A 14,005-nucleotide genomic window follows, 5' to 3' on the forward strand; every position below is an offset into this window, starting at 1 on the left:
CAGTGAGATGGCACCACTTCTGTCTCCATCTTACAGATCACTGAAATGGATATACATGTTATTTAGGCCAAATCAAAGAGCTAGTAAGGGTTGGGTTTGGTATTCAAGCTAGGCAGCTTTTGTCATTCAGAGCTCCATGGATGGAGGGAGTGGCTTTTCTTGGAAAAAGGATGATTCCACTTGATTAGATATCAAAGGGTTTTGACTTTTATGTAAGTCTTCTTTTTTTATTAAGGAAATTTTTTATTCATTTTACATACCAACCACAGATCCCCATCTCTTCCCTCCTCCTGCCTCTCCACCCTTCCCTCTCCCCAACCCACCCCCCATTCCCTTTTCCAACAAGATATGGCCTCCCATGGGGAGTGAGCAGAGCCTGGTACATTTAGTAGAGGTAGGTCCAAGCCCCTCCCCCTGCATCAAGACTGTGCAAGGTGTCCCACCATAGGTAGTGGGCTCCAAAACACCAGCTATAATGCACCAGGGATGGATCCTGATCCTACTGCTAGGGGGCCCCTTAAGCAGATCAAGCTACACAACTCTCTCACTTATGCAGAGGGCCTCGTCAGTCCCATGGAGGCTCCAAAGCTGTTGGTCTAAAGTTCATGAGTTCCCACTAGTTTGGTTAGTTGGCTCTGTAGGTTTCCCCACCATGCCATTTTTATTGGCATCTTATAAGGTAATTGTCTAAAGACTTGGAAGCTGAAGTATTGTTCAGCTACTTTATTAAAATACTGAGGAAATAAAAATACAAAATAGAATTGAGATCTAGAACTTCTTTACACAGATCTAAACTGTACAGAGAAATTAATGCAAATCCAAGAGATGCAATAGAGAAAGACTGTGAAAGCCAGGTGTGGTGGCTCATGCCTACAATGCTAATATTGGGAAGACTGAGAGGCTTGAATCCACACTGGGCCACATAGTGAGGTGCAGAACAGACTGGGCTACAGAGAAAGACTGCCTCTGATGGAAAAGCAGAGAGAAGAGGAGAGTGGAGGGGAGGAGAGAGAAATGAAAAATAGTGGAAAAGATCATGAACACTGGACAAAGTATGAAATTAAAAAATATTCAAACTGTTCAATGCCAGTTAAAAATAAGACAGAAAATAAAAAGAAAGCACAAGCATTTATACTTAAGATACTTTTTTTAAATGCAAGAAATCTCTGGACAAATAGAAGTGTTGGCATTGGTACTGAGCAATTGAGACAGTAGGAGGCATTTGCAGAAACAGAGGTGTTCGAAGAGTTTGACAAATTGGAGTGACAGAAAGTGATTCAATGTTTTTGGAGGCTAGGGGACATGTTTGAGCATGTCAACAACGCAGTAGTAAAATGTTAAATGTAAGACAAGGAGCCTGGACTTCATCTTGTAAAATCTCTGGGAAGTATTTAAGAGTTTTGCATTCTAGAAAGTCTCTCTGTGTTCTGAAGAAAACGACGTGATAAAAGAAAACAAAACTTTACACATTTAAATTTTAATGAATTTGTATAGACATCCCCTGATGCACAGTCAGAGGAGCATCAGAGTGCAAGCAGCTAGCACTCTGTCTAGGAGAAAGGAGGCATTTTATGGAGTGGTTATGAAATTAGGACAAAGAAGGTCCCAGCTAGAGGCTATGTGGCAGATTCTGATTGGTACATTGTCTAGTTTATCCTATTGTTTACATTGGGCTTTGCTTTGTTCTCATGAGGATTTAAAGTACCAGACCTACCCTAGCTTAGTGGCTTCTCAAATTTTTTTTTTTATCAGAGTGGGATAGAAATGAGGAGTTATTACTAAAGTTTGCTCATGGCTTATAAGGTCTGATTTAGTTCTCTGGTAGAAAAGAGAGATGATAGAATTAAAGCATTTCCTGGATGGGAAGAGATGGGATAGAAGTAGGAATTAAGGGTTTATTAGCGTAGTCGACATGATGAAGAGTGGTTTTAATGACCTTATAGACAACACAGAATGAAGTGTGCATTGGTTGAAGTAGGAGGGATAATTGTTTCAGCTTTTGATATATAAGCAGAGAAATGGAACTGGAAGTTCATTTTAAAGGCTGTAATTTAAGAGGTGATTCCTGACATAAAGTGTAATTGTGAGGGTAATTTGCATAGGTAAGGCAGAAAAAATGTAGCAAGGAAGGCGATTATTAGAGGTTAGCAAATAGAGGTATAGAGGTGAGATAAATAAACAAAAAGAAACACATAGCTGTCTGAAGTTTGTAGAGAACTACAATTCAGACTGAGACAAGGAGTAATCTTAGTAATATATCTATATCATAATATAATTGCACTTCATTAAAAGAATTAAGCTAAAGGATGGGTCACAGTGGCTCATGATGTAATCCCTGCATCCAGGAGGTTGAGGTAAGAGGGTCAGACATTGGTTCTCCAGGTTGGACATTTGTCTTTTTCTATCAGGTTTCAGTAGGCATTAGTTCACATGTCCTTAGGGGTATTGTCACCCAACAGCACCTTAACACAATGTAAATATTTTTATTTCTAATGTGTTATAATATATCTAAACATGAGTAAAAGTGACTGTTTCTAACTAGTCAGTGAACTATGAGACAGAATGAGTCTGTGACCCAAAGTCTGGGAATTTGCAAAAGGACACTGTTAGTTCCCCAAGGAGAGTGTCTAACAGCACACCTAGGCTGCACAGCTCTGAGGAGTGGGGTCATGTTCAGGAATTCCACGTGTGTCCTCCCCTTTTACAGTAGTGCCAGCAAAGGCCGTCTTCAGGCTTAAGGAGGGACCAGTCCACACCACTACTTTCCACAGAGGAAGATTATTATGGTGACAGTTTCATGTATGTTTCCAGGTTGGGAGAACAGCCTGGGATAGAGGATGCTCTCAGGAATCTTGCATATTGTACAGAAAATTGAAATTATTTGAAAATACTGATGTTTCTTTATTTAATCGATTCTAAAGTATATTTACTGTTTACTATGCTGACAAGACTTTGCTGAATGTTTTATTAATTTATTTAGATCTCTTTGTTAAATGCTTTAATAAATGCTAAAAATTACTGAATAACACTTCTTCATACAGGGTACAACCTATGAGGATGAAATTAAAAATATCAAGCAGATAATTTCAAGGATTAATGGGATTCTGGCTCATAATTCACCAGTGTTGATTGTTCAAAGATGGATACGTGGTTTCATAGTTAGGAAACGCTTGAGGTATGCTTCCTTCTTTTTACTATTTGAATGTTGAAATGAGATAAAAATATCAAGGACAAGAAGTAAGTTCTAGAATAATTTTCACTTTTGTATTCTCTGTTCTCAAAGTGATATTTATGCTATGCTTGACCTACATAAAGATCAATAAGAAAAATGCTATATTATGATACATAGTCAGAATTTGATGCCTTTATTTGTATTTTAAATTGACTATAAAATAACTAATAAATACAATTTTTGTAATTGTTTGAATACTATATTTTTTATTAAACTTTAAAGATGCCAACCAAGAACCTGTACTGAAATATTCTCTTATAATAATCATAGTCATCTCATGATACTGTACATATATATACATATATATGTGATAAAATGGAGGTATGTTCTTCTATATAATTCTATATTATGGTAATAGCCATACATATACATATATATATATATATATAATGAAATAAGGGTATAAATATTATATAAGTTAGATAAAATAAGGGTTTACACCTTAAAAATATAAGAAGATTTTAGATTTTATTGGGGTCTTTAGTTAATGCCTTTAGGATTGTCTTTTCTGTCTCAGAATTGAGGCACCCCCTGGTACTGGTATAACATGAAATAAAATCCCTGTTTGCTGGCCTTGGCCCAGAATCTCAGCGTGTGTAAGCAGAGTCTGAGTGCTGTGGGGAAGGTGTCACTTATGAACAGATTCTCCTGTGTCTCAGGCCCAACTTACGCGATATCTTTTTTTTAAATCTCTGTTCCATTAGGCACATCACAGAATTGCTCTAAGCCAGAATTTCTTCATCTGTAAATGGTAAAGAGCAGGGGTTAATGGTTGTGCTTATGTATTTGCTTGTAGGAATTCAGATAATGAATATAACGTACTGGCACCCAGCAGAAGTGGCCACTGCATTCTTATTAGATACTGCTTTAAACACACCTCTACCATTGTTCTCTGGGGCTGTCTGCATTATCTAGCTCTGTAGAAAAGCATGCCTTGGATTTCCCATTTCTTGTCTCATGTTTCCTCAGCACACAGGATAACCTCTTCAGAGTAGAGTTTTAATCCGGTTATTCACCAGCTCCTAGTCCTCCAGTGCCTCCACATTTACCTAGGAACAATTTCTAAATCACATGCCACTCCCCATGCATATTACGCTGCAGGTGTCTGCATCTTTATCTGTACCAAGGTGGTTCTGTAAACTCCCTGAGACAGATGCAGTATCTGTTTTCTGTTCTGTACCTCTAGAACAAAAATTGTGCTTGAACCGCTGAGTGCTCACAAATACTTGTGGAGTTAATGAACACAGTAAATGAAGATACCATAAGAGCTAGAATCAGCTGTTTCTGGATCAGTCTATGGGAGAGTGAATGTATAGACTAGGAAACACAGCAAAATAAGCAGCCTAGGGTCCCTACCCAACCCAGGGCATTAGTCCTGAGAAATGCCTCTTGGCAGTAAGATATTTGCATTTTCCTTGAAAGTTTTCTTTTAGAATGCCCAAATAACTTACAGTTCCCTTAAACCCCATATGTCGACTAAACCTAGAATTATTACCAACTATGTGTGTTTTAAAGTGGAAGTTTTCCTGGTATACATATAGTGGGGTGAAGGGAAGTCTGCATTTGATCTTAACAAATAGGCACAGGCCTATGCCTGACTGGCAGCTAGACTGAGATCATAGGGTCAAAGGAGGAGACGCTAGCACAGCAATGTGCAGCTCTTGTTAGAAGCGGGTCCATCCATTTCACATCTCTTGATGCAGAGTTCCAGCTGGTCTTCTAGTTTGTGCCTCAGGTCTTTGCAGTGGTAAGATTTGAACTTGATGGGAAGTCTGTATTGCACATCAGCAGCTGCTGTGCTGCTCACTTGTGGGTGGTTAGGAAGAAAAGGGCTGTGTTAAATCTGTAGCTCGTGTTTCTGTCTCACATGTTCTGAGTCCTGTGCACCTTCTGTTTTGTCTTTTCACTCCTGTCATTGGACATCACCAAAGACCTCAAACTCTTTCAGACAGCAATGATATTTAAACAGTGAGATCAAGGGGCCAGATGCATTGTGTGACAGTGGGGCATCTTGGGTCCTAAGCCATGTCAAGAGGTTCAGTGTAAATGGATCATTATTTCCACTGTGACTTACGTGCTAATCCACCACACAAGGTTCTTCTCTGCTTTCATTGAGGACTGTCCTACTCTTCCTCCAGGAGAATTCTGATTGTCAACTTATCAATGATTTCATACATTAGTTTAATCCTACAGTATATACAAAACACTTTCAGAATTATAGTGTACACACTCCTGTCAGCAGTGTATTCAATGAAGCTGCAGATCTACTGGATGTTTTGTATTTAGAAGATTGAAGAATGCTGCAGCATAGTTGATTCATTTATCAGAATGATATTGGCTCCTTATTTAGTGATTTTATCTCATTAGATTGATGAATATTTTATTTTAATCTATTTTTATTGGGACATTTTCTCTCCTGTCTGCTGATAATCATGCCCCTTCTCATTTAGTCTGAGTGGATTTTAAAGTGCTGATTCCTTTTCTGAATTCTATCCTCATTTCCAAGTTTGCCTAATTCTAGCTAGTGTTGCTTTTCTGTCCTGTGCAATTTTATGCTGTTGTGTAGTTCATTTCATGGTCATGGTGTTGTTTCTTTTCTTTCTTTCCTTTTTTTTAAGTGGGTTTTTGTCTCTTGGTCTTACTCTGACTGTCTATAGTCATCCTGTTACTCTCCATTTTCTGCATGTCCTTTATATGTACACATCTGTGTGGATCAGGGGGATTTCCTGAGCTGTAAGAAGATTCCTTCATGCTTATATTTCTGACACCATCCCCTCTGTGGTGTTGGGGTGTCTAAAATATGTCTGTCCTTCAGGGACCTGTGGCTGGGGTCCCACCATCCCCTTTCTGCATGTACCTCCCTCCCATTGGATGTTTTCATCTTAATTTTAAGTCTTTCCCCAGGTACTTCCTATGAGCTTCGGTTTTGACCTAGAGTTGAACTTTGGTTAACCTCAGCCCTGCCCCTTGTAATTTGTCTCTTGTATTGAACATGTGGTGGGCAGTTCAGGGCTTTTAGGCTGTCTCTCCAGGCTCGCTGGGAGTGTGTTTCTGTTTTCTTTCTATTTCTCACCTGTCTTAGTTCTTCTGTCTATCTCCTCCTTTCTGAACTCCAGAGTCTTACAGGTATCAGAATTTTTTCTTTTTTTTAAACCATCATCATTCATATTATATGTTTTCAGAAAATAACAGTTTATACTTAAAATATCCTGTAGTTATGAGAGTAACAGTTAAGGAAACTGATACTTAAGCATAGCCAAAGTTTATAGGTTAATTCAAATAGCTGATTTCCAGTGGTTGTATACTTCTTGTGTATAAAATAGGCAAAAGCGTCAGGTATAGTTTCAGAAAGACACAATTTCATAGAAGTAAAGGTCATCTTATTTAGAGAAGACTGTGTGCTGCTATAGTCCACACTGCCATCGTAAGCTCCTTTGAAGGGCCATGTGGTGAGAGCCTTTTGAATACTAGGTTTTAATTAATTAGATTTTAGCTGAGGTCAGAGTTTTATGATTTATAAGTTAAATATACTTGCTCTGTAGCCAAGTAAATGTGATGAAATGCATTTATGCACATATAATAATGTGGTAAGAAGATAATATATTGTATTCATAGTGGGAGTAAAATAGGAGGCCCTATAACCATTACATTATAATTTTTGAAAGCTTTATCCAACTTGATACTACATATTCAAAGAAGAAAGGATGTATTTGCATATCATTTGTTGTACCCATTTGTGTTTAAGAGACTACCTCAGTTATGGCTGAGCAGAGCCACAAGTTTTGTTTAGATTTTTATTTTCTGTTGAAGTTTATAGTCAGAAAAGCTGAGATCTGTGACTCCAAATAATATTGCTGACCCCAGATTCCTTAACTTTTACTTCATATTTCTACCTTGTGTTCCATCATCAGGCACTTGTGGTCCTCAATGTCTGTCAGTGTCCCAACCGTTATAGCTCCTCCCCAGGACTGACAGCAGTGGAGGATCAACTTGTTCTTGCACTTCAAATTTTCCGATGTGTCCTATTAATACCTAAGGAGGCCATCTTTCCAAGTCTTCATGTGAATTGGTAGAATCTCTCAGATACTCTACTTGAAGGTCACCTGTTACAAACAGCCATCATCGCATTTGTAAAACAACATATTTCCTGTAATATGACATGATTATAGGAAAGATAGCAGGGAGCAAAGGTCCCACGAGACAACTAGAAAGTCTTTCTGTCCTGTGAGAAGTGAGAAAAATGAGAAGGGGCCATTTGAACCCCAGAGGCATCACACCTGTGCGTAACTTAACAGAACATGGCAAGGGTGTCAAGCAGCCTCTGAAGGAATTCTTTGTATTAGTACACTGGGCCCAAGTGGTGACCAAAAGCTTGGGTCCACTATCATTTTCCATAGACATGAAACTTGGCTTCTGTTACTAAAGCTGAAAGGGAGAAGGGGTATTGGACACTGTCCATGAGTTTCTGCTACACAGTAGTACATGGAAAGAAAAGAAACAAAATCATTTGTATTGTGCAGCACATCTGATTATATATGGAGGGGAGAAAAACAGACATATGAGGAATTAAGCATCAGTCACATAAAGGGAAAAAACAGAAACTGCATTCAATATGACTGAAAGTGAAGGTAATGAAAATATAGGGAACTGAAGAAATAGAACATGAATATACAATGAACAATAAGAAAATGTATATAAAAATCAATAAGTCTAGAATTGGTTCTTTTCAAAGAGCAATAAATTGATAATGCTCTAACAAGACCAATAAAGTAAAGAAAAAGAAGAAAAAAAATAACAAAATAAGGAAGGAGTCAGGACAGCAGACACTAAACACAACAAAATGACCACATTGTAACTCTTTGATATTATCTTGTGAGAAATGGATCGATTCCTTGAAAAAATTCAATTTCCAAATTTATCAAAGAAGACAAAATAGCACCAAATATAATCAAAGATATCCAGTGTATATTAGAAATACCACAGAGGCTTCATGCCTAGATGACTTTAATAGTTAACTGTCTATTTCTTAAAGTTCTTAGAGAGCCAAGACATACATCTTGCCTATTGATTTGAACGATCACAAAACTGGATGAGACTACTACAGTAATGAAAATTATAGGTCAGTAAGCCCAGGAATACATATGTGAAAACCTTGAAATAGTATAGCATTAGATTCAGTGGTATATAAAAAGTGTAATACCTTATAAGCAATGTAAATTTATCCCAGGACTACAAGGTTAGCTTAGTAGAAGTAACAGTGAGGGAAAGACACACCGTTTTTGATCTGTCCATTGCTGTGTCAGCCGGACCCTGGGCAAACTGAACCTTTTATGTCCGTGGTTCAAAAGTTCCATCTTATTGTTTCTCATTTTACATAGGACAAGAAGACTTACCAGGTGACTCATGTGTCTTTTGCTCCCTGTTATCACTCCCACAATTACCTTCAAGTAGTTCACCTGAGCAGTTCCAACCCAATCACATAAGGACTTAAAAAGGAGTTTCCCTAGGTATTGATAGGGTACATCAGGGAATTTGAAGCACTAGAACCATTTGATCCTCTGGTGGTTGTTAATCACGAGGAAGGAAGAGTACCTACAAAGGACCAGAGAGTGGTCATCACTAGCTGGATCTGACTCCTGACAGAAGTCAGTCAGAATACAGAGAAAGCAGTTCTAAACAAATGACTATTCTGCCTGCCAGAGGTATGAATTAGATCAGAAATGAGTTTTCCTTCTAGTTTGTGCTAAGATCTCAAGCAAAGCTTGATACACAGAAGGTCTCACTAATGCACTGGTTTATATGGTAGCAAGTACAGGAAAACCATCTCAGTGTCTCAGAAAAATCACCTTATATAATTCAGCACTCCTTTGAGATTAAAATAAAGTTCAGTAAACTAGAATAAAAAGTTGATTTCTCACTCTGGGAGTATAGTTCAGTTGGTATAGTGCTTGTGTGACATACCCAAAGCCCTAGGCTTGATCACTAGCACCACATAAAAGCCAGATATAGTGGTGCTTGCTTGTAATCAAGACACATGAGTGGTGGGGACAGGGGAATCAGAAGTTTGAGGCCATCCCTGGATATACAGTAGTTTGAAGGCAACTTGTGTTACATCTCTCAAAACCAACCAAACAAAAAAAACCCCCACCCAAACCAAAAACCAACACAAAACAAAATACACTCAACAACAAAAAGATGTTTCCATTTAGATACTAGGTATCTAGTGCATTTATCACACAGAAACGAAATAATGAACTTCCATGAGATCCTCAGTGCATTGGTGTGACGACTGTGATCACTGTTCTTTAGTGCAGTCTACTAAGTCAGTGTATCTTAGTGAGACAAATAAAAGTTCCTACGTAAGTAGAAATGTGCAAATAAAATCATATTTATTCTTGATGTCCCAGTATGACTTTTTAAGCTCATAGTCATAACCCAAAAATTAATGATATTTAGATATGTAAGTTTAGTTTGGAATTGGAAAAAAGAAATGAAAATTAACACTTATAAAACACTTATATTATAGTTTGTCTTTGAAGGATAGACACGTGAAATAAGCTTTTCAAACAGGTATTGGAGAAATGGATTTCACACACAAAGTGGAGAAACAAGAATATAGCCAGAGGTGGTAAGTTTATGAATCTGATACCTGTGAAGGGAGAGAGAAAACAGGATAGGATAGGAAGAGGCTCAGGCTGCAATCTAACTGAAGAATGTTTGTTCAGGTCATCTGAGGATCCATGCCCAAGCCTGTACATTTCAGGTGTTTTGCATTGGGCAGAAATAGGCTGTCAGCATTGTCTTCCATGTGCTTGGCCAATGGCTAGGAAAAGCCTTGGGGTAAACAAGGAAGCTCCAAAGAAATAAAAGTTGGGATGTCAGTCAGCTGTGCATCTCTCAGTGAGCTCCACAAGGAGATTTGAGTGGCCCATGCCACGGCCATCATCAACTACATAGAGGTTGTTAGGTGTCTTGATTAGGGTTTCTATTGCTATGAAGAGACACCATGACCACAGCAACTCTTTTGAAGGATACATTTAATTGGGGCGGCTCGCTTGCAGTTTCTGAGGTTCAGTCCATTAACATCATGGCAAGGAGTATGGAGGCATGCAGGTAGACATGGTGAAGGAACGGCTGAGAGTTCTACATCTTGCAAGCAACGGGAAGACGACTGACAGTCATACTGTGTGGGATCTTGAGTATAGGAAGCTTCAAAGCCTGACCCCACAGTGACACACTTTCTCTAACAAGTCCATATCCACTTCAACACAGCCACATCTCCTAATAGTGCCACTCCCTTTGGGTGCCATTTTCTTTTAAACTACCACATTAGGAAAGATAGGAACTAAGTCTCAGAACAAAACCACCAAACACTGCTAACAGAATAAGTTCATGATAAATTCAAGGATGAATTGTTTTCATTGTATAAGATGGATCAATGTATGGTTCAACAACAAATTATTAATCCAAACACATTGAGATAGAGATACAGGCAAGGACTTTCTGAATAGGACTCCAATAACCCTAGAAACAAGAGCAAACATTTACATATAGGATTTTATGAGGTTCAAAAACAAAACAAACACTGCCACCAAAAATAAAATACTCCTTCAAATAGAGGACATGGGAAACAGAATGAAGAGACAGATTGCAGAATGGAAAAAAAAAAAAAAACTTCCAGTTATGTATATCACAGGGGATTAATAGCTAGAGTACACAAAGAACTAAAACAAACAACTACAACCCCCCCAATAATCCAGTGAATAAATAGGCCAGTGAATTGACCAGGCAATTCTCAAAAGAGGTACAAGTGACTAATAAACATATGAAAATGAATTAAAGTTTTTCACCCATCAGGGGATGCAAATGAAAATAATATTGAGTTTTCATCTCAACCCAGTCAGAATGGCTGAAAAGTTTTCAAACACAGGTGAGCAAGAGGACCCTAGTACACTGTTAGTGAAAGTGTAAATTATTGTAGACACAATGGAAATGAGTAAGAGATTTCCTCAGGCTCATATAACTTAGGTGTCCTCTTCCTAGAGATGTACTGAGAGACTCTAAGTTAACCTGCTACGTAGATACCTGCACATCTGTATTTATCATGTCTCAAGTCAGAATAGCCAAAATATAGTCAGGAATCTACCAGCAGATTCGTGGATGAAGAAAACATAGAATATATTCACGATGAAGTTTATTAGGTCATAAAGAAAAATAAAATTATGTCATTTGCATGAAATGGTAGAATTTGAGGTCAGCATTTGGGAGAACTAATCATGACCCAGAAAGATAAATGTTTCCTTTTATATGTAGAAGCCATGTTTAAAACAATATAGACATTAAAGTAAAAATGACACTATTGCAAAGTGGGAAGGGACTAGTGAGTGTAAGGGAGGCTAGACAGTAAAGGGTATGAGAAGCTGATATGACCAACATACATGGTGAATACATGTACAATAATGAGACCCAACATTTTGTACAATTGGCATATACTGATAATTTAAATAACAGCGTCCAAGAATTTTAACAAATTCAAACTTGGATTTTTCTTCAATAGTATACAGTTTGGAAAAAAAGAATGATATGTGTTGGAGCTGTAATCTGTCCCTACTCTTTAGTGAGCTTCTCAAAACCTCAATGAACAGCAAGAAGACTTGTATGTGAAGAGCATATGTGGACATACAGAAAGTGATAAGTGGGACGTATCTAAAATATGTAATTGTAGGACTTGAGAGCTTGAGGCAAAATGATTTTGGGCAGCCTGAGCTATCTAAAAAATAGTGAGGAACATCAACAGCATTAGAGAATACATGCATCAGATAATACTTGACTGTTAACTTGTTAGTTGTAAGCAATTCTTAATAAAGACTCCACTTTACTTCTTTTATTCTTTTATGAGAAAATCATATAAAAGTGTTTGGATATAATAAAGTTTCCTTAACTATCTTGAACGTTTGGTGTGATGTCAAGTTGACAGTGACTTAAATTCAGTAGCTGTGAATTCAAGTTCTGGTTTAGTATCATAAGCCAAGTGTTCATATAAATCTCATCAGTAACTTTTCTGAGGTTACTAACTTGTAAGTTATACACACAGTACTCACATCCAGAAGGTATGAGCCATGGGAAAATAAAGCCATTTTCCCCTTTTCTGCTACCACTGGGTAGATCCTAGAAAAGTAATATTTTTGAGTCAAATTTTTATGGCGGTGTTAAGATTTTGCAAGTATGTGTCTGACAGGCATGGGGGACAGACACAGCACTTAGATATTCAATTCAGATATACTTCAAGAAAGTAACTACATTTACTGTATTTTAATAGTAGCACTTGAAAAGCTTTAAAAGTGGTGGAATTGACATAGGAGTGTGCATCATATCAGAGGCATTGCCATCTATTAACTTTATAATGCTGTGTTCATAGAGCCTGTGTTGTTACACTGTAACAGTGTTCATAGAGCATGTGTTGTACACTGTAACAGTGTTCATAGAACCTGTGTTGTTACACTGTGACAGTGTTCATGGAGCCTGTGTTGTTACACTGTAACAGTGTTCATGGAGCCTGTGTTGTTACACTGTAACAGTGTTCATAGATACTGTGTTGTTATACTGTAACAGTGTTCATAGAGCCTGTGTTGTTACATTGTAACATCATCAAAGCAAGTGCAAGTCTTGCCCAGCTGTGTGCTGATGCTACCTTGTTATGATGTAGTAACAAGACCCTCCCTAGTGGTACCAGTTAGTCTAGGACTTCTTGCCTCTAGGACTTTGAGAAATACTCTTGTTCCTCATAAGTTAACCAGTCTGGGTCTTCTGTTGCAGCAGCATCAGAAAGACAAAGACAAGTATTAGAGTCCCTGCAGACAGTGAGACTTTTGTCCTTATGGTTTTAGAATATTCTCTAGAAAGTATAAATTCAGGAAGAAGACATTGGATTTGCTGAAGCTAGGTCATGTGACTTAGAGCTTAGCTTTCAGGAAAGCATATAAATGAATATACATCCTCTAAGGTCTTGGTTACATTGGAGACAAAAATGTTTATTAATACAGATGCTGTGCTGATCTGTAAAATGTAAATCAAATTCAGGTTAGGGTAGATCATATTATCATCACAGGCAGACTAGTTTGGTGCCATCAGCAGAACTGTGTATTGCTAGAACTTGCATTTGGAATGCCCTCCAGGGGTTGTGTGTTGAGGCTTTGCCATCATTATGGGAATGGTAGAAGCTGAAAGAAAAAAGCCTAGTGAAGCAAGCAGGTCACTGGGAGCAGTGTACATGTGTTGGGGTGTGTTGTGTGATGTTCTTGGGAGAGATGTAAGCAACTGTCTATTCACACCAGAGAGGTACCACTGACAGAGCAAGGAAAGGGTTCACTGAACTAAGGCATCATGGATCATTTGTTGGGGTTACTTACAGGAGTATAGGTGCAGAGTTTTACAGAAGCATGGGTCACTCAAAGGCATACACACTGAAGAGCCCACTACAGCGTAAGTGACAGCTCGTCAAAGCTGTGGGCCTGGAGCTCCATGTCCAATTTGTGAGAAGCTTCACACCAGAACTTTCTCTTTCACAGATATTATTTATTGTTTGTGTAGCTTCGAAGTGGAATACAGTAAGTCTTAAACTTCTGAAATTCCTGTAACATGGAGTTCTGTGAGCTTCCAGAAACCTGGCTTGTGAGTCTTCCTCCTCCAGGAAGGAATGTTCAATTCAGAGGAAACAACTACACACAAGGGCTGTGAGGACCCGAGTTTCTTTTTGCTCTTTGCTTTTCAGAC

General features: G+C 38.2%; 1 protein-coding gene across 2 annotated transcripts in view; it reads left to right on the forward strand.

Annotated features, from left to right (window-relative positions):
- Lrriq3 (leucine rich repeats and IQ motif containing 3) overlaps positions 1-14,005 on the forward strand; it is a 112,838-nt gene that overhangs the window by 11,998 nt on the left and 86,835 nt on the right. For both annotated transcript variants that reach the window (XM_052730299.1, XM_052730300.1), the window contains exon 4: positions 3,042-3,175. In XM_052730299.1, coding sequence (XP_052586259.1) covers positions 3,042-3,175 — 134 coding nt within the window. The remainder of the gene's footprint in view (positions 1-3,041; positions 3,176-14,005) is intronic.

Source organism: Peromyscus californicus, unplaced genomic scaffold (genome assembly GCF_007827085.1).
Source record: "Peromyscus californicus insignis strain IS unplaced genomic scaffold, ASM782708v3 Scaffold_9__1_contigs__length_137607984, whole genome shotgun sequence".
NCBI lineage: Eukaryota > Metazoa > Chordata > Mammalia > Rodentia > Cricetidae > Peromyscus > Peromyscus californicus.